Raw genomic sequence first — 19,466 nt, 5'->3', positions numbered from 1 at the left:
CCCCTGTGTGTGTGTGCGTGTGTCCTTCTTTCTGTGTTTGGAGCCATAAACTATCAACTTTCAATGTGAAACATGATTTTCCATATAAAATATACAGTATTTCCCCACATATTTTTTTAAAGTGACAAACAAGGACAAAGTTATATAAAGATTTGCTCAATTAACAATTAATTTTGAAAACATTTTTAAACAGTTTCTCCGTTGTATGAATTTTCAGCTTTTTAGCTTTCTATCATTGTAAATAAATTATTTGAATATTATTAACAATGAAAGGTGTGGATCCATGATATTGATTTACTTTAGCACATAAGACTGCCAGTCCTTTATAAATTATTGTCAATTTATAAAGGTCTGTTGGCTGTCGAGATGCTTGGATCTCTACTGACTGTTCTAGTTGGTTATGATGGACCTAATTTTAAAAAGCTCCTCTTTCTCAGACTAATGGCATCAAGTAAAGCTGGAGCCATTGGACAAAACAATCTCAACAAACCTTCACAGAATCACATAATCAAGCCATGAAGAGCAGTCCAGTTCATTCACACACTAGACTCTAGTGGTTGTGAACAGCAAGATCTCTTCTCAGTGACGGATTCTGATCCAGGACAGGAAAACCAATCCTGTAGTCCGTCATGGGTCATTATCAGGGGGCACGTCGTGGAACGTGGGTGTTTTTTCACATCTAAACTGGAAAGTTCCCATTATTCAGGTGTGTATGCATAAGCAATGAGCAGTGCGTCGTTTCCATGTTTGACACAGGAAGAACATCATTAAGTGGCGCCTGGCAACCTGAGCACCAACTGTTTGTGGTGGGAGTGAATGTTTAAACTCACTACTTTACACTGCAAATAAAGTAATGGTGAGGTACTTGGATGGGGAAATATTTGTCCTGTTACATCAAAACCTGGCTTCATTTTTTATCAGTGAGTCGCTAACATAGAAGCAGTTTACTTGAAAAATAAAAGCAGCAAATCCGGTAATTGTAGTTCAGGTTGAAAAAAAAAAAAAGAAAAAAAAAAAAAAGAGTCCCATTTCTGCATTGTTATAATAAAACATGCAATAAAATATTATCCCCTGAGGAGAATGTATTTGTTTAACGCGGTTCTTTATCGGTGGCACCCATAAAGACCCTATGTCTGTTACACACGAGGGCAACGTGGCAAAATTAAAAGAAACGTCTTCATCCGAGACTCAAGGTGAAATAACGAGACAGGAGTCAGGTTTTATAAAGAATTATATTGATACAACGGAGGATCTGACTGGGTGGATCTGAGGCCAAAGGTCATCAGCAGTGACAAACACTACAAGCACAGCGGCTCATGATCTCCATCTACCAGCGAGCACAAACCTAAAGATGAGACGCACACTACCATCTTTTTTTCCAGAAGCAATTCTACATTTTGGACAGATTTCTGAAATGTTTTTAAAATTATCAATACATGGTAAAAAAAAAAAAAAAGAAAAAAGTTATTAATATACAGAACTGTAAACAAAACACATTTTCTTTCAAAATAAAACGACAAACGTCACCAAAAAAAAGATAATGGTTAATCTTTTAGAGATTTAACGAGCGACACAGAGGGAATGGTTGGTAAGCAATATCTGTTTGTGGGAGCACTTTAATAATAATTATAATAATAATAATATCATCGGCAGGTAAAGGCTTTGCAGCATCCCCCCAGTCAGCATCAAACACAACAACCAAACATGGAACAGACAAGACTATTTACAGGAGCACTCTTTTGTTTTGTTGAAATTATTTCTACTTAATGTGGCAAACATCATCACAATGCAACAACCCACAGCGGATGATACGGATGTACTGATGTAGTTTGCGTGTGGTTTATGCAAGAGTGTGAACTCGTGTAACAGTAGGAGCTTCAGCGTATGAAAAGTTTAAAAAGTTCAATGTCCTTATTTTCTTTCCTACATTTTATTCCTCCACAACTTTGAACGACGAGTCGTTTTTTTTTCTTTTCCATTTTCCTCCGGCTCATCTTCTTCGTCCCGCCGTCTTCTTGCGACCCTTAAAGAGCGAAGGAGGGGGGAAAAAAAAGAAGAAAAAAAGCGGTGGGGTGAATCTCTGGAGAGGAATTTCACTTTGAAAGTCTTTACTTATAATTCACGTGACACTTTTTGAGTACCTTCGGTGTTGGCTCCTCTTCTGGCTCCTCCTCTTCTTCCTCCTCCTCTTCTTCAGAGTCATCTTTAGCCATGGCTGCCTTAGATCGCCCCCCGCGTCTGGACACCACAGAAGGGGTACACAGTGATTCATCGCCTCATTACGTGGGTTTCAATACGGCTGCCACTGAATATTTCTGCGTGTCGGGTGTTGAAGCAACGATGCCTGAACAATTATCTCTGACCAATCAGTGGTCTGCAATATTTACGCGACATTTTAGTTCCTGCTCAGACCTCTTGGAACTGCAAAGAATGCAGTCCTATAAAGTATATACAAAGATCCTTTTACGCTTATTTAAACCGAAAGATTCAAATAAAGAGAAGCTGATACGAGTAGAGGAAACTAACTGATGTTGATGCTCTATTTCACAGATAATTTTTAATTATTCTTATGCAACTACCGCTTTATGCTTTTCACACTACTCCATGAGTCACCATGAGAATGTTGTATTTAGATTCAACTATTTCCGACACAACTTGTAGCTTGACAAGCAAACCTCATTCTTTTATTGCGCTTTGAGGTAAATCTGGGATTTAAAAAAAAAATTTTTTGGATGAATCTGAATTACAGTACGTGTACGTAACACTCCTGTCAAACTGTTTAGAGAAGAATTGAGTGAGTACAGTCTAACGGCGACTGTTCGTGCCTGGAGGATCAGAAACTGTGGATCTTACGCTGGTTTCTTGGCAGCTGGCTGAGCCGACTTGGGTGGACGTCCTCTCCTCTTCTGTGGCGTGGACTCTGCTGACTCCGGCCTGATGAACAAACACAGAACAACAGCAGAGGTTGAATCCAGACTGAATCTGACCTGCAGAGATAAAGCCGACATCATTGATGATGCAGTTACTGCTACAAGAAGCACTCCTGTTTCTCACCCTTGTGATCGCCGCACCCCTCTGGTTTGCCTTCCTCCCTTTGTTTTCAACTCAATGTTTTCACTGCTTCTTTCATCCTCTTCCTCCTCATCCTCAGCTTCTTCCTCCCCCCGTTCCTCTATCTCGTCCTCCTCCTCCTCCGGTGGAGGAGCTGCTTTCTTCCGTCCCCTCTTTCCTTTAGCAGGTGTGTCCTGACTCTGAGCGGCCAACTTCGGAGGCCTTCCCCGGCGTCCTTTCTTCGGCGGGCTGTTCTGTTCGTCCTCTGGCCGATTGTCCTCGTCCCACTGGTCCTCTGATTCTGCCATTGCAGTCGTGTTGGCGGTCGCCTTCTTGCGTCCGCGCTTCGGTTTGCTCTCTTGGTCGTCACTCGGTGGCAGGCCACGTTTGCGACCGCGGGGCTTTTCGATATCCTGTATAAGAAATAAATAGCGCTGATGAGTGCCTGAAACTTCACCTAAATCAAGGCTCATCCTGACAGATGCAAACTATTAATTTCCTGTGAACATTAACTGCTTAAAAATGTACATCAGGTTACAAAATGTTTGTAAAAAATGCTTCATGTGAAAGACTTAGAATAAACGTAGTGCTTAGATTTCTGCCTGACTGCATCAGCGATGTCCTGGTTCAATAGGAACACAGTCATCCTCTCAGGTCTTATAATAACCTGTCTCACAACACAGTGGATGTTCTACCAGTAAACACAAGAGGTTTTCATACCTTATCCGTGCTGTCTGCTCTCTTCAGGATGATGTCCTCATTTTCACTATGATCCATTTCAGTGCTGTCGTGTCTGAAACAGAATTATTAACGGTCACTGCTTTTAATACAACTCAAAACGCACCAAGAAAAAAAAAAAATCTACGTGTGGTCCTGTTAGCGTCTTCGCTCTCAGCTCAGAGATGGGATCTATTTTCTTAGCTTGTTGGCATTGGTTTGGGTTTGCTGGCCCGCCCTGCATGATGGTGAGCCCAGCAGGGCTCACCATCACGTTGTGCGTTTCGTATCCTGTACCTGGTCTTACTGCGCTGCGGGGACCCCGGGTTGGAGGACGAGTCATCGTTGCTGGCGGTCTCCATGCGCGACGCTTTACTCTGGAGCTGCTTCCCCGCCGATGACAACGGCTTGTTTACTGCACCAAGAACGTTAGCCGACTTGGGCTAGAAAAAAACCCCCAAATGATGTTTCAGTTTGACGACTGTTCCATCAACACAACACAAATGGGTTCATAGAGCCCACACCATCATGGCCTGGACTGCTTACCTTTCCTTGTGAAAAGAATGATTTCATCTCTGGTGGGAGATAATTTTTTGTGTTACTGAAATTCTGCAGAGAGAAAGAGAAAAGAAAAAAGGCATGTTAGTGTTATCTGTTCAAGCTGATGCATCATTTAAGCCATTAAAAGCAAGAAAATGTTTTAGATACTCGGCTGTTTCTATTAATAAACATCATAAATAACAAAAGAGACAGCTTTTGCTGGGAATAAAATATTGAACGCTAACCTTATCAGGTTTGGTGAAGAAGCATGAGGGCAGCACGGGGTCTTTAGGGGACTCCAGACTGTAGGTAGTGCTCTTTGACATGACGATGTGCATGGCGACGTCACACACAGTGTAGAGTTTCTATACGGTGAGGACAGCATAGTGATCAGAAGGATGGAACTACAGAAGCTTGTCAGAGCGCTGGACGCATTCAGATCCAGGCGTAGCGTTTACCTCGTTGGTTTTGGGATCGCTGGGGGACTGAGCGTCTTTTGTTTGTTTGATATTTTCCACCATTTTCCTGATGAAAGCGTGACTGTTGTTCTCATTCTTGGCCATGATGATCTCGAGGACAAACCACAAAGCTCTGGTGAGGAAGCAAAGTTTTACGTCATTAATGAAAGACTTTAAAACCATGCAACTAGTTTAGACGACAAAATTCTGCGGGTACGGCAACAATAAAGGGTGTTTGTTGCTTCTGGCCACAATGGATGCATGTTTCATTCATAAAGTGTATTTCCTGTGATGCTACTCACTCTTTAATGTCTTTGAGCTGTTCTATGTCCTGCACTTTGACGTAGTCTGGGTCGTGTGCCAGCAGGTGGATGGTGTAGGGCACCACATACTCCGGCAACAAGGAGAACAGCTTGTCTGTTGGCAGATGACAAGTAAACAACTTTATTACTCCTCACAACAGCAGCAAACAGAGCAAAGATCTGCCTTCCATTTCCTCAGATCGGTGTCTTTTTAATTTACCCATTACATTTAATTCATATTAGATGCTTTTTAAATAATAACTAACAAAAAAAGCCAAATCAGATTTAATTTGCAAACTGTCAGATTCCAGCTCCTTTACCGCTGATGGCGGCGTGCTGCTTGAGGTACTCTCGGCGGATGTTGACGTTTTTCACCAGACACTGGCGAGCGTGAGCCCTCCTCTCCTTCACGGGGTCCTTGGCGCACAAAGCGAACACCGCCATGTACTCCAAAGGCAGCCGGAGACGACACAGACCCCGATGGAGCTTCTGAGAAAAACACTGCCGCACCTGGTAACACTCATCCTGAAGAGAAAGTCGGAAAACAGCGTAAAGATTCGGAGGTGATGGATGATGGGATGTAGAGAGAGATGTGGGTGGAAGGGCAGAGGTGGTGCCAGAGTATCATTTCAGAACAACAGACAATCAGAAGAGTAAAAAGAAAAAAGGTGCAGCTAACTAGAAGATGCTTGTAGAGATTCTTACATTAATGACAAGAGCACACAGCTGATACTGCTCCAGTGTGATGATTTCGTGATAGCAGGGCTCCTGAGCCAGTTTCAGCAGGGCGCACGCCGCCGCCAGACGCAGCCGAGACATGTCTGGTTTACTGGGGGGGAGCAGACGGAGCAGGCAAAGAATTGGGTTTACAATAAAGCTCATCATCTCATTTGTGCCCCAAAATGACTCAACTGTAAGATGAAAAATGTTCATTATTAGAAGACGAAGCTTTTCCTCAAGAGTCCGAGACGAAAAAACAACTTCAGGGTTTACATATAACAAAATACAGGCTATCATTTACCCCATCCTGCCCTGTTCAGTCAGGTCTCCATCACTGTGCAGAATGGCAGTCAGCATCCTCAGAGTGGAGTTACCCGATTTACTCTGGTTGTTCTTCACTCCTAGCAACCACCTCACCATCAGCTTTATGCCCTGGATCTGAAAGAAGGTGGGGGGGGGGGCGCAAAATCATTCACAGGACAACTAAAAAGAACATTCAGACGCTGAAACGTCTCCTCTTTTATTTGAAAATTAATAGGGCAAAATTATTATATGATATAAGAATTGATTTGTTTGCGTCAGAGTAGCCATCAGAAAAAAAATTCATAACAAATGACTGAAAAGTTTTTAAGTGATTGGAATGTGTTCAGCACTGACCTTGGCCATAGTCTCCGGAGACACTTCATCATCAGGAACCCAAAGTTTGGTCGTCTTCTTACCTGGAATCTACAGAAAACACCACACTCTGAGACACAGTCCACAAGATATAAAAGATAAACTAACAAAACACCGATACTAGATCCTGAATGTACCGATTCAGGGCTTCAACAAGACCGTTTATTGTGAATGTATGAACAGTAGCTTGAAACAGCAGTTTGATGTTAGCTGGATGGGTTCTACATGAGGCTGATTTAAGTGATGTATGGTGAAGTCTGTACCCTGTCATTCATGAGCAGATCCTTCACAATGAAGTTGGCCACCAGAGACTTGAGTGGTGCTGCAAACTGTTCTGGGGCCAGCTGAGCCAAGTGACCCAGGGTGGTCAGAGGAGTGATGAGCTGCTCCAGGTTAGCGGGGTCCAGGCTTTTGTGCAGAGGCTTGAGAGACAAGAACACAACATTTCATTGATTGTCAAAAGGAAAATCGCCAGAAAGCACACAAAACAGTCAGGACTGTGAAACATTTCTTGGATCCGTGCCTTGAAATGATTCAGTCTCAAAATCGAATGATCTCCTGCCAGCTCCACAGATCTGTAATTCATTGTGAACTTTCTTGCTGACTGACAAATGGAGGTGAAAATAAAGACTCCTTTTTGGAGGTGAAAATATTTTCGCAATCTTTCTTCAGTAAGTTTTCAGTGCATCAGTATTTCATGCCTTTCTGAAGCTGCAGAGAATAATAAATCACCTCAAAGTGACTTCTAATAAATAAAACACAAGTGATGAGAGTGACTGACCTCAAAGATCTGGGCGAAGTGTGTGTCTCTGTTGGTGAACATGGCGTTGATGCAGTGGATGGCGTACTTGGCTTGGCGTGGGGGGCCTCTCTTGGCCTTGGCCTGTAGTACTGGTAGTAGAACACTAGGGGGAGCAGAGAGCAGAGCGTCGTTTGAAACCAGTAGGAAAGCGCAGCAAGTGTTTCTGCTAAATGAATAAATAACCCCAGTGTATGCCAGTAATTATACGCACATTAAATGATGCTGTAAGCTAAATAACTCATGAAAACAATAAGTGGACTGTAAAAACGTACGATTTGATGTGAGGGAAGCTCTCTTCCATCTTGCTGCCCGTGTTCTTGAAGATCTGCAGCGCAGCTTCTGCAACCTTTTCATCGTCCATCTTCAGACAACCCAGGAGGGACTCAAACGTCTCTGCGGAATGGAACGACACCGGGTGTGTGAACGACAGCACCTGTGAACGTAACAACAGGCAGAATGTATTTTCAACAGTAATCGATCACATCCTCAGAAACAGACTGGAACACATCAACGACAAAGTTGAACTGGTTAAATACAGACGGAATGCAGTATTTTCTGCACTATAAGGCGCACCTAAAAGCCTTTAATTTTCTCAAAAACCGACAGTGCGCCTTATATATAAAAAATGGTTTCAAATAGGTTATTCATTGAAGATGAGTTTTCAAATGAGTTCAGTCCAGTGCGCCTTATAGTGCGGAAAACAATGTATAAATGATTGCCGTCATGTTGTGTCGCTGTAATTAGATCAGATACACGCTGCTATCCAGAGCAGAACCCAGAAGACGTTTTCTCTTCACCTTCAGAAGTTCTAATCCTGCTCTGATGGCTTCTTCAGTTGGGACACCCTCCTCCTCATCGTCAGCTGTTCCATCTATAGATTTGTTGACCTGTTTTATCAAAGCACTGATACACACCAGAGAGAAAAAAAAACCCCCATCAGACGCTGCACCCCTGAAGCGACTATCACTGGATGCTGTGGTTTTTAAAACGGCTTCAGCGTTGGTTTAAATGTCGGGCCTTCACCTGATGGACTCTGTATCGATGTGCACAGGTGCGATTCTCTCCAACAGGAACTTCACCATCTCCAGGAAGGGGTTGCTGGGCTGTTTGGGGCTGCCGAGCTTTTTAGTGATGTCTCGCTGAAAAGATAACAAGCAAAAAAAAAAAAAAAAAACATGAAAATTACATACCGCACGATTTCTACCCAGGAAGGCTTCGGAGGCTTTCTCTACTAAAGCTTTAATTGAAAGCAAACTATTCCGTCTGAGTGCAGCGATTTGGGTTATTTCAAATCTAAGACTCCTTAATTAGGTTAATTAAAATGAAACCGAAGCTGGAGGAGCGATGAGAGCCTTTACTCTGGAGGGCGCTGAGCAGAAACGTCTATGCTCACCACACAGACTTCAGCTTGCTTGCAGGAGCAGGAAGGGCTAACCAATGTTTCCAGCTGATCTCGGACGCGCTCATCATCATCCAGGACCTGTGCCAGCTTCTTCACAATGTCCTGAGCCTTTCCCGGGTCCGGAAGATTCCCTAGAAAGTCACAGAATTCACAACAGATGAGTAAAAGGAATAAAACGTCAAGATAACCTGTTTTATGGGATTCCTTACTTGTGATCACCATGACTTTGGCGAAAACAGCCTTGCTCGATGCTTCGGACTGCAACAAAGACATAAAATATATATTAGAAACACGAGACCTAACCGACGGGCCGTTCAGAGCGCGCTTCAGGGTCGTTCACCTTCGGTTTCTTGATCAAGTCCAGCAGGTCTTTGACGTGGTGCCTCAGCAGATTCTGGCACTTCCACATCTCATTCAAAGCTCTGCAAAGGCACCGAGGAGGAAAATCAAGGCTCTTCTTCTGAATATTTATCGTAACAGTTTTCATGCTATCGAAAACAATTTATCCTAATTTCTAATTTAAACCAACCCGTATTTCGCTCTAGTTTTCAATCTGACAGTAAAGGCTAGACTTACTTGACTGCATTTGTGTCTAGAGTGGCATACAGGTAGTAAAGACACTTCATCCTCTCAGAGGTTTCCAGGTTGTGGGGAACCATGTACTGGGCAAAGACGCGCTCCACCAGCAACCTGAGCACAAGGAGCAAAAGACAAAGAACAATTTACACCAACTTCAAACATTTGTGTTTGTTTTCACTTAAACTGTTTGAGCAGAGAGTCCTGACAGTCATCTTAAATTAACATTTATGCAGCTGCAGACATTTGTACATGCAGGAACTGCCTGTTACAAAAAAAAAAGAGGAAAAAAAAAAAGACTTGCTGCTGGCAGCTGAGCGGTTCCACTGCAGCAGGGTGATTTAGAGGACGCCTCTACCCTCAGACGCCGCTCTGCAGTTTAAATCACACTCTGATGTTTCATGGCTCTTTGTGTGTTTTGTCATTTTGGCTTTTTTATTCCCTGGAGGGGGTGAAGGCTTCTCATCTTTCTGCTTTAGCTGGAGACATTTTGCAGAATGACATTCATTCCCATGTGCGTGTACAGATGTCGACACAATGACACACCAAAAGTTCCTGTTCAAAGTGAAGCAAGTGACATAATAGTGTGAGGTATGACTACTAAAATAGAAAAAAAAAAGGCCCAAGGCTCCTGTAGGAGGTCAATTTGGGATCTGTTTGACATTTTATCTCATCTGATTGTGGGAGCAAATATGTTGAGAACAGAGAGAAATCTTTGCTCTGACATAAAAACTGATTTTATGCCTCACAGAAAAAAAATTCCTGGGTTCAAATTCACTTGAGAATCTCGAGGGTTTTTTTGTTTTTTTTTGTGGTTCCTGCTGGGTTTTTCCAGCTTCATCCCATGGTTGGATATTTGAAATTATAACAGTGGTTTGTTCACCGGCAACAGTCTGATCAATATGTCTCGTTTTGTGGCCAAGCAGCCAAATGTGTATAATATTAACAAGGAGATTACCGCTACTTGACAGAGTGAAGACGACCGCTGACAATGAATAAACAACAAGCTTATACATTTTTTGGAAGTTGGGGCGGCGTACACAGAGGAGTCACTGATCGGTGAAATTAGTGAAACGGCTCAACTTCTCGTTCACCCACTCGACACCAACCTGTCATCGATGCTGTTCTGGTAGTAGATGTGGAGCAGCTTGTCTTTGATCCAGGAAATCTGTTTGGACGCTTCTCTGCCTCCCTCCCCCTGCAGCGAGTACTTCCTGTAGATCGACGCCAGACCCATCATGGCCTCCTTACGTACACGCCACTGATGGGAGGCGGGCAGAGCAGAAGAATACGTCACCAAACATGAACACCGTTTCAAGGGAACAATGTAAGGAATCAGAATTTATAAAATAATCTATGAAATTCTTGTGACACAAGCTAAAAAGGAGAAATAAAGGAGAAATGGAGGCTTTGTAGAGATGGATAAAGCAGATTAATGACAGGAAAAATTGCAGAAGCACAGCATAATCTACTCTGCGTCTAAAAACAGGCTCGGCAGCAGGGTTGGAGGAGTTAACAAAACACACCACAGGCTGTTTGGCATCAAAGGCCAGATAGAAAATAGAGATGAGGGCTCACTCATAGAAAGCAACGCAGAAAGAAGCTTCAAACATCAAGAGCTGCCTGTGGTGTGGAGAGAACTGACCACAAAGTGGATGAGACGGAAATGTGGCGAGGCCGATGACACAAAGCGCTTGTTCGCGCTTCAGGACGCACAGCTTCACTACATCACTGATTTTTAGTAGGTGGTCACGTGATACAGTACGTACATGCCATTGGCTGACAGCATCCCGAAGTGCGCCGCGTTCCGAGACTCACGGAATGCAGCGCACTTCCGCGAGACACAAAAGGGCTTTAAACAGTATCAGAGTGCGGGGAAATGGTAATACGTGTTGATTAAATATCAGTAAGGGGAGGGTTCATAAACGTTTAAATTATGGTAATTAATAAAATAAATAGTTTGTTGCTGTATCGCGGAATTTCGTTTTTCACGGGTGGTCCTGGAACACATTAACCGAGAGTAACGAGGGATACTTCAAACACGCGCACGCACACACACACACACACACACATACACCACACACACACACACACACACACACAAACACATACACCACACACACACACACACACAAACGTTCTGTCTTACTCTCTTGTCCAAAGTCCTCTCCTTCACAAAATTGAGCAACGCATCGTTGACTAGAGACAAGTCCTTCTTGGCAGCGGTTACTATAGAGACGATGACATCGTGGCGGATGGCCTCCTCTGGATCATGTGATCTGACCCTCAAGTATTCTGGGAAAGAAAACAGGAACAAATGAGTGGGATGAGAAAGATCCGCCCACTGCTGATGTAGGAAAAGAAAAACCAGTAAAGACTTTTTGTTTCTGACAAATTGGACATGACTGTAATGTTGTTGGATTTGTAATTATTTACTGGGTAGTTTGGAACTGTTCCAGTTGAAGTACCTGTGAGGTCTTTGGCCAGGTCTGGGTGGTTCATGAGACAGTGACTGGCAAACTTTACACACTCCAGTCTGATCGGCACATGGATGTCATTGAACCTTTAGGGAAGAGAATTTAATTTAATGTCAATTTAAATAACTCTGGAAGGCAACACACACACACACACACACCTAAAAACACTGAAAGTCAAACACACAAATAAAACCCCATAATAAATTAGACTATTTCTCTATGAAGCGACTGTTATTGATGTGTTGATGTGTGTGGGGGCTATTTTTCCACCATAAAACATAGAAAACCCATCAGGCACCAACTCCTAGCATTTAATGTAGATTTAACCCTAAAAGCCCTCTGATCGCACCCCCGTGATCAGATCACATGATGTTTTTAAACTATTCTTAACAAATAAAGCCTGTAATGTGGATTTCTGTGCGTGTGTTTACGCGACATGTGATGTGAAACTGTCTTCCAGTTTTTATTTGGAGCCGATTGACCTCAGAAAACTGTAAATATGATTGTTTACATTTGATCTAAGACAAGCGGTTCAAGTGACTTCTTATAATCAGACGGCAGGCGCCGTATTTCTGTCCATATAGTCGCCATCGTACAAGCGGTGACGCATGTATTCAGGTGATGCAAACATGCCTCGCGATTTGTACATTTTACGTGGCACTGTGTCTTATTTTGAAAAACTCCTTTGAAGAGTGAAATAAGTGACACAAATTGTATATAATTATGTTAGAAGCCTATGGCAAACTTTTTGGAGTTCAAAATCAATTCGATGAGCATGTTTTTGGTTTTTATGTGCAATAAAATACAATTTTTCCATTTTCAAATTTGACTGTGTGTCTATTTTCCCCCAATTTGTCAATATAGTAAGTTATACGGAAATAATAACTATCTCTTCATATAGCTGAAGTTGTGCTGAAGATAAACATACCAAGCATGGGTATGTTAAATCATTTTTAATATGGTATATAGAGACAAATATCAAATGTACCAAAAAACGGCCAAAAGAGGTCAGGGGTCTAAGGGGCTCAGTCTAATGACTCAAATAACAAATATCACAAATAAGCTGATTCTACAGTGAACATGTTGTATCAACGGTATGAAACATGAACTTCATGTTAGGAACAACACCCTGCACACATTCCAACCGGTACATAATAGACAGAATCAGATAAGGGGGCGTTCAGGCCCTGTATGTGTTACAGTCACGACTCTGGAACCCACCTGCCCAGGTAACACTGCCAGAGAGGTTTGTTCTGTGCTGCCAGCTCAGAGTCCTTGGCTCCGAACATCTTTGCCAGCAGCTTCACCACCTGCAGCCTCTCATCATTATCATTACTCTGCAGAGACAGAGAGAAATGATACACGGGATGCGACTTGTCGTACGGCCGCGCCAAGTCATTCACATGAAATATGCCCACATCGATCCCGCTTTTTAAATGAACCGCGAGCAAGAGGAAACGGCACCGATGATGAGAAGCAAAGACAAAAGGAAGTCAAGAGGAAGGAAGAGGTAAAGAGCGCTGAAGACAGAGAGAACGAGAGGGAGATAAAGCTGAGAATGAGGTGAGACAAAGAATGAGGAAATGCGAGGGGGAGACAGTGAGAAGAGAGAGAGAGAGGTATGTGTTGGGGGGGGGGATTTTATCACAGCTATTATTTTGAGAAGACAGCAGTGATGTACACTCCTTCTGAACAGTTAATGAGCGTTATACATCAGCAGGATGTGTTCATGAGGTGCTGCAGCGGCAACATTATGCTGACTGCTGGTGTGTTTTATCTTTCTAATATGAACCTATAAACCTGCAGAGACAAGAGAAAATGTGGGTTTCTGCACACGAAGGTCTGAGAATGAGATAAACTCCTAACAGCCATTATGGACACAGCCATTGTTGTGAATACTCTCCATTATATTGTTATTTATCTTCAAAGCGTGCTAATAAAGTGTCTTCAACAACATAAAACATATGTAAGACACTAATGGCGTCATTTATACAGACTTAGGTAATTAGTTAGGTTTGAGAATCCACAGAATGTTGGTGCTTCAGCGTTAAAATGAACAGTACCTTCAGCTTAAACTCGAGCTGCGGCAGCACTGACAGCAGCAGGTGACTGTCGATGTTGTAAAGCTCCAAGATCAGGTCGAAAACATGTTCAGAGAGATCGCTGACAGACGTCTTTCCCAACATCAGCACCTGGTTGAAGAACTGATGAAGACAGAATGAGAGGGATACCAGTTATCTCAGGTGTACCGTGGTTCTTTTTTTTTTTTTCATCTTTATTTTTTGTTAACTTAAGATTCCCAACACCTTGTATTTCGTGAAAATGTTAATCCAGTGTCAAACTACTTGTGTGTGTGTGTGTGTGTGTGCACGCATGCAAACAAAGCCAATAAAACTCACTCTGATCAAGGTTACTGATAATAATTATAAAAAAAACCTCCACCTTTTTAAAGCAATTCAAACATTGCAATTCAGATATATAACTCCTTTTATATGTAATTCTTGACAATCTGCACTCACAGAGTATCTGTATAGTTATGCACATTTAAAATACAAATTAAGGACTTTTTAAGCTATTTTAAAAACTCTGAAGAGAAAAAAATAATTCCTGACACAAAGGCAAATTAAAATTAGAATATAGAATTGATCATATAAGAGTAAAAATTTACATTTATACAATGAAAAAGAAAAATATTTGTCAGGTGAAAACAGCATTTCCTTATACAAGATAATGTATTACTTGAGGTGTAGAAATGATGGGGTCTATTAAAGAATAAATAATGATTAAAGAATAAATAAATGAATTAATCAATTAAATAATAGATATTAACACTGTTATTAATAATAAAGCATGTTTATTAATAAATGTTCACAAATAATGGTAAGAACAATATTTCGATCTTTGTGTATGATGTCTTTGCTCAGAATATGTCCTGTGATCCGCAGACATGTAGTTCAAAGTCAAATTAGATTAGCATGATGCTAACAGAATGTTGGCCCATTAAATTTCTTTTCAGGTGTGACGATGAGGGAACTTTGCAAATAACAAAAATTAAAAGGTCAAACAGATTAAACTGCTTTATTTGACTGACTGAAAGCAACAAGCCTTCATAAATTAATCATCATCCTTGTCATTAGACACGCACGCGCGCACACACACACACACACACGTGCACACACACACACACTGATAGATTTTAAGATACGAGGATCTGCGGGTGCTACCATCTCAAAAACCAACGACTTCAACAGCCTCAAGTTTAAAATGACCACAGTGAAGCTACATCATCCCAACCATCTCTGGATTTCATGCCTATTGTAAAAGTGAAATAAATTTTTTTTTAAAAACAACAACAACAAAAAAACAGAACTCTTACGTTGGTAATGTAGGGCTCAATAGCCTGAGCGGTCCTCTTCAGCAGAGCTTTGGCCAGATCATATGCTTGCTTATTCAAATTCTAGAGACACACAGAAAAAAATGGATGAATGAAACAAAGCAGAGAATCCACAACAAGAAAACAAACAAACATGTGAAGGTACAGTCCAGCCTTTGTTTTTCATTCACTTCGATCCCATTAGGATAGTCGTACAGAACAGCAGTCGAAAAATACGTTGATATATCAACTCTGGCGCTGCAGTACTTCTTCTAGCCTGCAGGGGTCTCATTGAATTGTAGGGTATAGAAAACAACACTGTCAGAGTATTGACAGGAACTTCAGACTGTCCAGTTCTGAGCCGTTTCCTCACTGACAATGGGACCGGGTGTGTGTTTAAATGAGAGTGTGTGTGGTGTGTTGGTTTGGTGTGTGTGTGTGTGTGTGTGTGTGTGTGTACTTTGTGCGCTGGAACCAGGTTGACCAACACGGTGTCCAGCAGCTCCTGCGACACGGAGTCCCCCTCACAGATGATGGAGCTCATCAGGTCCACCATATGCATGTGCACCTTCTGGTTGTGGCCATTGCTGGTGAATACAGGCAAGACAGGTCAAAGGTCAAGGATGGCATCGCAGTACAATGTCATGTAGAACGGTAAACAATGGGTTTCTATTGAAGCATTAACTCAGTCTTGACTGAGTTTGAATAAATATGTTAAATATTCATTACACTACTGGAAAAACAAGTAAAATTTACTGCAGCACGTCTTGTTTTACTGGTAGAGGACATGATTGCACTTCCTTGGCCTCACCATAACAAGCACGATACATTCATCACACACAGGGGAGTGTTAGTCATGCTCTGCATGACAGTGGGAGGAAAAGCTTATTACCCATATTTATATCTCAGTCCCTGCTATCCTCACCGCTGCCAGACATCAGCAGTCTCATTACCTACATTTGCTGGAAGTGTCACTGAAAGAGACACACAAAAATTCATTCTGCTGGCAAAAAGCCAAATTCTCTACTGCAGAATTCAGCCCTGAAGGTTGTGAACAGCAGAGTGAAACTAAACAGGGTGAAATCAATCCCCTTTTATACACAACCACAAGCAGCACTGTTTCACTTGTGCAGCACATCACAATTCTGTGCAGACATCAGGCTGTTTTTCCATCTCTACGTGTTGTTTTGGCCCCGTTTACACCTGGATGGCTGCTGTGTTTTCATGATTCAGACACAGATGCAAAATGCTTTTTGTAATTACAAAGCAAAAACAAACAAATAAGAGCATGGAGGAAAAAGCTGGAGGGGAAATTACACTGTGTGAAGCTTTGATAACCGAGACTCACAGACTTACTTAATGACTTGGAAGAGCGTCCTGTAAAGCTGGGTGAAGATCTCGTTGCTGTCTTCGAGCTCAAAGCAGATGTTGTAGGACTTCACCCACGCGATGTTCTGAACAGAGACCACAGGAGGTTTATGACAAAGCAGATACAAACCAGAACGGTGAGGGTGAATGTGATGAGAAACCCATTGAAAAAGTAATTACCGTACTGTTTGAAACTGTAACTGTTATTTCTAGATCGATCACAATTTCAACCCGTTTGTTTGAAAAGTAGAGAATTACCTCACATGGCTTTGAAAAAGCAGTCTCTAACAGTCGTGCACTTCAACTGATAATTGAATAAATATAAAAACAACAACCTCAAGACGACACATCGAGACAGACATATAGAAAGACTGATTGTTTTGTGTCCCTCCCACCTGTGATGTGTTTACCTGACAAACTGATGACAAACTTGCCCATTTGCGGTTGTATTTCTTGGTGCGTGGCAAATGTACTTTAATATTCACACCCCTTTGAAATCTTTTTTTTAGATTGTGCCAACTCTTCAGGTTGGTTCAGGTTCAGCAGAGCTGAACAAAATGTAGTTTAGGAGTTGCTTTTAACTCTCTGATCACTCATCTCTATGAGCAATACGAGCTACGACCATAAGACTTTGAAAAACATGTTAAAGAATCTTTTTTAAAATAAATTTATTCAACGAAAACTATGAACTGTATGAGCTTTAAAAGAATAATACACTGATAATTGATCGTTGTCCTTTCATTCTTGTGGATTGTCGCACCAATCTTTCCTTTCACATCAAGTTTAATGACTGTGATGGAACTGAAGACCTCAAAAATTACTTTAATCAACACGCCCTGCATGTTGAAAAAGCAATATTTTGTCCTTCATTCCCCCTGATGTAAATTAAAATGAGTGTAAACATAATTCCAGTCAAATTTTCTAGAACCAAAAACTCAACTCAAGATTTGTCAAGCAGGAGTTCAGATTTAACAAACCCTGAGTTTAGCTAACTCTGGTTTGTTTAGATCTTCAGTCTAAAACTGGCTTTAGGCTTTCTCCGAGGGAAGTTGATGTTTCCAGTCCAGGTAAAATTTAATTTCATATCATAGCGAATAATTTAGATTTTACTGCTGCGTGTGAAGCTTCATCAGTGAACTGTAGTTACACTGCCTCCATACTTCAGTTGTATCTGATTGTCCAATTATGCAATTTATAACAATCTTAAAAAAATAATTGCAAGAGACAAACAGTAGACCATTAATATAACTTTCACTGAACAAAATCCCAATCTCTACCGGTCTTTCTCCATGTCTCCTTGCCTGTTTTCTGCAGAAGCTATTAACACAAGCTATTACGGTAAATACAAGTTACCTAAACACTTGAACAAAGACATGGATTCAGAACATCAGAGATCCTCATCTGAGACAGATTTATTTCAAGGATAAATCAAAATTACTGGCTTCTTTCCCCAACCTTCACCATTGGCGCAAATATAAGCTGTTCTATTAATTAAAGACAACTTTTGTTCCCAGTTACAGCAGAAAATCTGCACTTTTATGTGAATCTCGGAAAGTAAATTGAAGAATTCATACACACTTACATGTTTCTCTCTTTATGACGTCACTTTGCAGTTCAATGCCAGAATCGTGTATCCCCATGCTACCGACCAAGAGCATGCTTCCACAACACAAACGATCACAAAAATTACATCCTTCCAGGAAAAAACCAACACAGATGTCCCTACTATATAATAAAATGTAATTTGTCTTTACGTGGACAAATGCTGATTAATGTGATCATGTGAATACAGCAACAACACTCAAATACCTGATAAAAAAATAGATAGCTGGACTTGGCCCAGAAAGAATGTCTCAGTTCACCTCCAATCATCTACAGCCGTTTACTTGTAGTGCTAGTGCTCAAAAATTATCTCGCAATCTGTTCAGAAGATGATGGTACATTTTATCTGTATAAATCATGTGTATGTATGCAAATAATCTTTTAATCAGAGTAACACATGCAGACAACATTGAGGGCTTTCTTCTCCTCCTATGGGCTTTTCCCTTCAGGGGTCACCACAGCCAATCAGTTGCCTCCATCTAACCCTGTCTTCTGCATCCTCTTCTCTCACACCAACTACCTTCATGTCCTCTTTCACTACATCCATAAACCTCCTCTTTGGTCTTCCTCTAGGCCTCCTGCCTGACAGTTCAAAACTCAGCATCCTTCTACCAATATATTCACTATCTCTCCTCTGGACATGTCCAAACCATCTCAGTCTGGCCTCTCTGACTTTATCTCCAAAACCTCTAACATGTGCTGTCCCTCTGATGTACTCATTCCTGATCCTATCCTTCCTGGTCACTCCCAGAGAGAACCTCAGCATCTTCATCTCTGCTACCTCCAGCTCTGTCTCAACATTGAGGGCTTTCACAGAATAATAAAAGGTGGTCTTTTCTGCTTGTGCTTGAATATCAGTTGTGTGACTCACGTGCGTTTAGATGTGTTGCTTTACTTATTCAAGTCATTTGTATTCATGTGAATGTCATTTGTTACTCATTTAACAGGCTTTTAATTCCCACTAAAGCATCAAAGAGAAATTTTTAATTACTACGATTATTCATGACAAGCACTCATTTTGCAGTCTAATAATACTGTTACTAGACAAGAATAATGTTGGTTTTATGGGCATGCACGCTGAGCTAGTATGACTAAGCCACTGTGGCTCAGTGTAAAAGAATTGAGTAAGCCACCAAAAGCCACATTCTGTGTCCAAGACAGCGGCGCAGTGCGCTGACGACCAATGCCCCCCCCCTCCCCCACAGGGCGGGTACGGGGGGCCTCCCCCCAGAAATTTTTTAGAAAATACGGTTGTTTTACTGCATTCTGAGGGCAAAATCTTCTGTTCAGTTTACCTACAAAAATACACTAAAGTCAACAGTTCAAGCTGAACTATCTTTATTTCTGTCCTACTTTATGCAGGTATAAATGTGAGATTCAACAATTGAAAACCTGCATTCAAT

At 41.6% G+C, this 19,466-nt stretch overlaps 1 protein-coding gene across 1 annotated transcript in view; it reads right to left on the bottom strand.

The window, feature by feature from the left end:
• Positions 1 to 797: 797 nt before the first annotated feature.
• The window catches only part of pds5b (PDS5 cohesin associated factor B), a 29,407-nt gene continuing 10,738 nt past the window's right edge, over positions 798 to 19,466 (bottom strand). The window contains exons 5-35 of the mRNA XM_068331643.1: positions 16,450 to 16,547; positions 15,554 to 15,680; positions 15,097 to 15,177; positions 13,784 to 13,924; positions 12,942 to 13,057; positions 11,712 to 11,806; positions 11,393 to 11,538; positions 10,353 to 10,504; positions 9,244 to 9,357; positions 9,008 to 9,089; positions 8,877 to 8,925; positions 8,659 to 8,798; positions 8,289 to 8,404; positions 8,063 to 8,168; positions 7,538 to 7,698; positions 7,245 to 7,368; positions 6,727 to 6,885; positions 6,446 to 6,514; positions 6,090 to 6,226; positions 5,774 to 5,897; positions 5,389 to 5,593; positions 5,069 to 5,183; positions 4,767 to 4,899; positions 4,554 to 4,673; positions 4,315 to 4,377; positions 4,066 to 4,211; positions 3,772 to 3,844; positions 3,055 to 3,464; positions 2,854 to 2,934; positions 2,142 to 2,238; positions 798 to 2,023 (exon numbers count right to left, since the gene is read on the bottom strand). Of these exons, the coding sequence (XP_068187744.1) occupies positions 1,991 to 2,023; positions 2,142 to 2,238; positions 2,854 to 2,934; positions 3,055 to 3,464; positions 3,772 to 3,844; positions 4,066 to 4,211; positions 4,315 to 4,377; positions 4,554 to 4,673; positions 4,767 to 4,899; positions 5,069 to 5,183; positions 5,389 to 5,593; positions 5,774 to 5,897; positions 6,090 to 6,226; positions 6,446 to 6,514; positions 6,727 to 6,885; positions 7,245 to 7,368; positions 7,538 to 7,698; positions 8,063 to 8,168; positions 8,289 to 8,404; positions 8,659 to 8,798; positions 8,877 to 8,925; positions 9,008 to 9,089; positions 9,244 to 9,357; positions 10,353 to 10,504; positions 11,393 to 11,538; positions 11,712 to 11,806; positions 12,942 to 13,057; positions 13,784 to 13,924; positions 15,097 to 15,177; positions 15,554 to 15,680; positions 16,450 to 16,547 (3,813 nt within the window). The 3' untranslated portion in view covers positions 798 to 1,990. The remainder of the gene's footprint in view (positions 2,024 to 2,141; positions 2,239 to 2,853; positions 2,935 to 3,054; positions 3,465 to 3,771; positions 3,845 to 4,065; positions 4,212 to 4,314; positions 4,378 to 4,553; positions 4,674 to 4,766; positions 4,900 to 5,068; positions 5,184 to 5,388; positions 5,594 to 5,773; positions 5,898 to 6,089; positions 6,227 to 6,445; positions 6,515 to 6,726; positions 6,886 to 7,244; positions 7,369 to 7,537; positions 7,699 to 8,062; positions 8,169 to 8,288; positions 8,405 to 8,658; positions 8,799 to 8,876; positions 8,926 to 9,007; positions 9,090 to 9,243; positions 9,358 to 10,352; positions 10,505 to 11,392; positions 11,539 to 11,711; positions 11,807 to 12,941; positions 13,058 to 13,783; positions 13,925 to 15,096; positions 15,178 to 15,553; positions 15,681 to 16,449; positions 16,548 to 19,466) is intronic.

This window comes from Antennarius striatus, chromosome 13, assembly GCF_040054535.1.
Source record: "Antennarius striatus isolate MH-2024 chromosome 13, ASM4005453v1, whole genome shotgun sequence".
Classification (NCBI taxonomy): domain Eukaryota; kingdom Metazoa; phylum Chordata; class Actinopteri; order Lophiiformes; family Antennariidae; genus Antennarius; species Antennarius striatus.
Note: the sequence above shows the minus strand (reverse complement) of the source record. Positions and strands in the feature narration are given on the sequence as shown.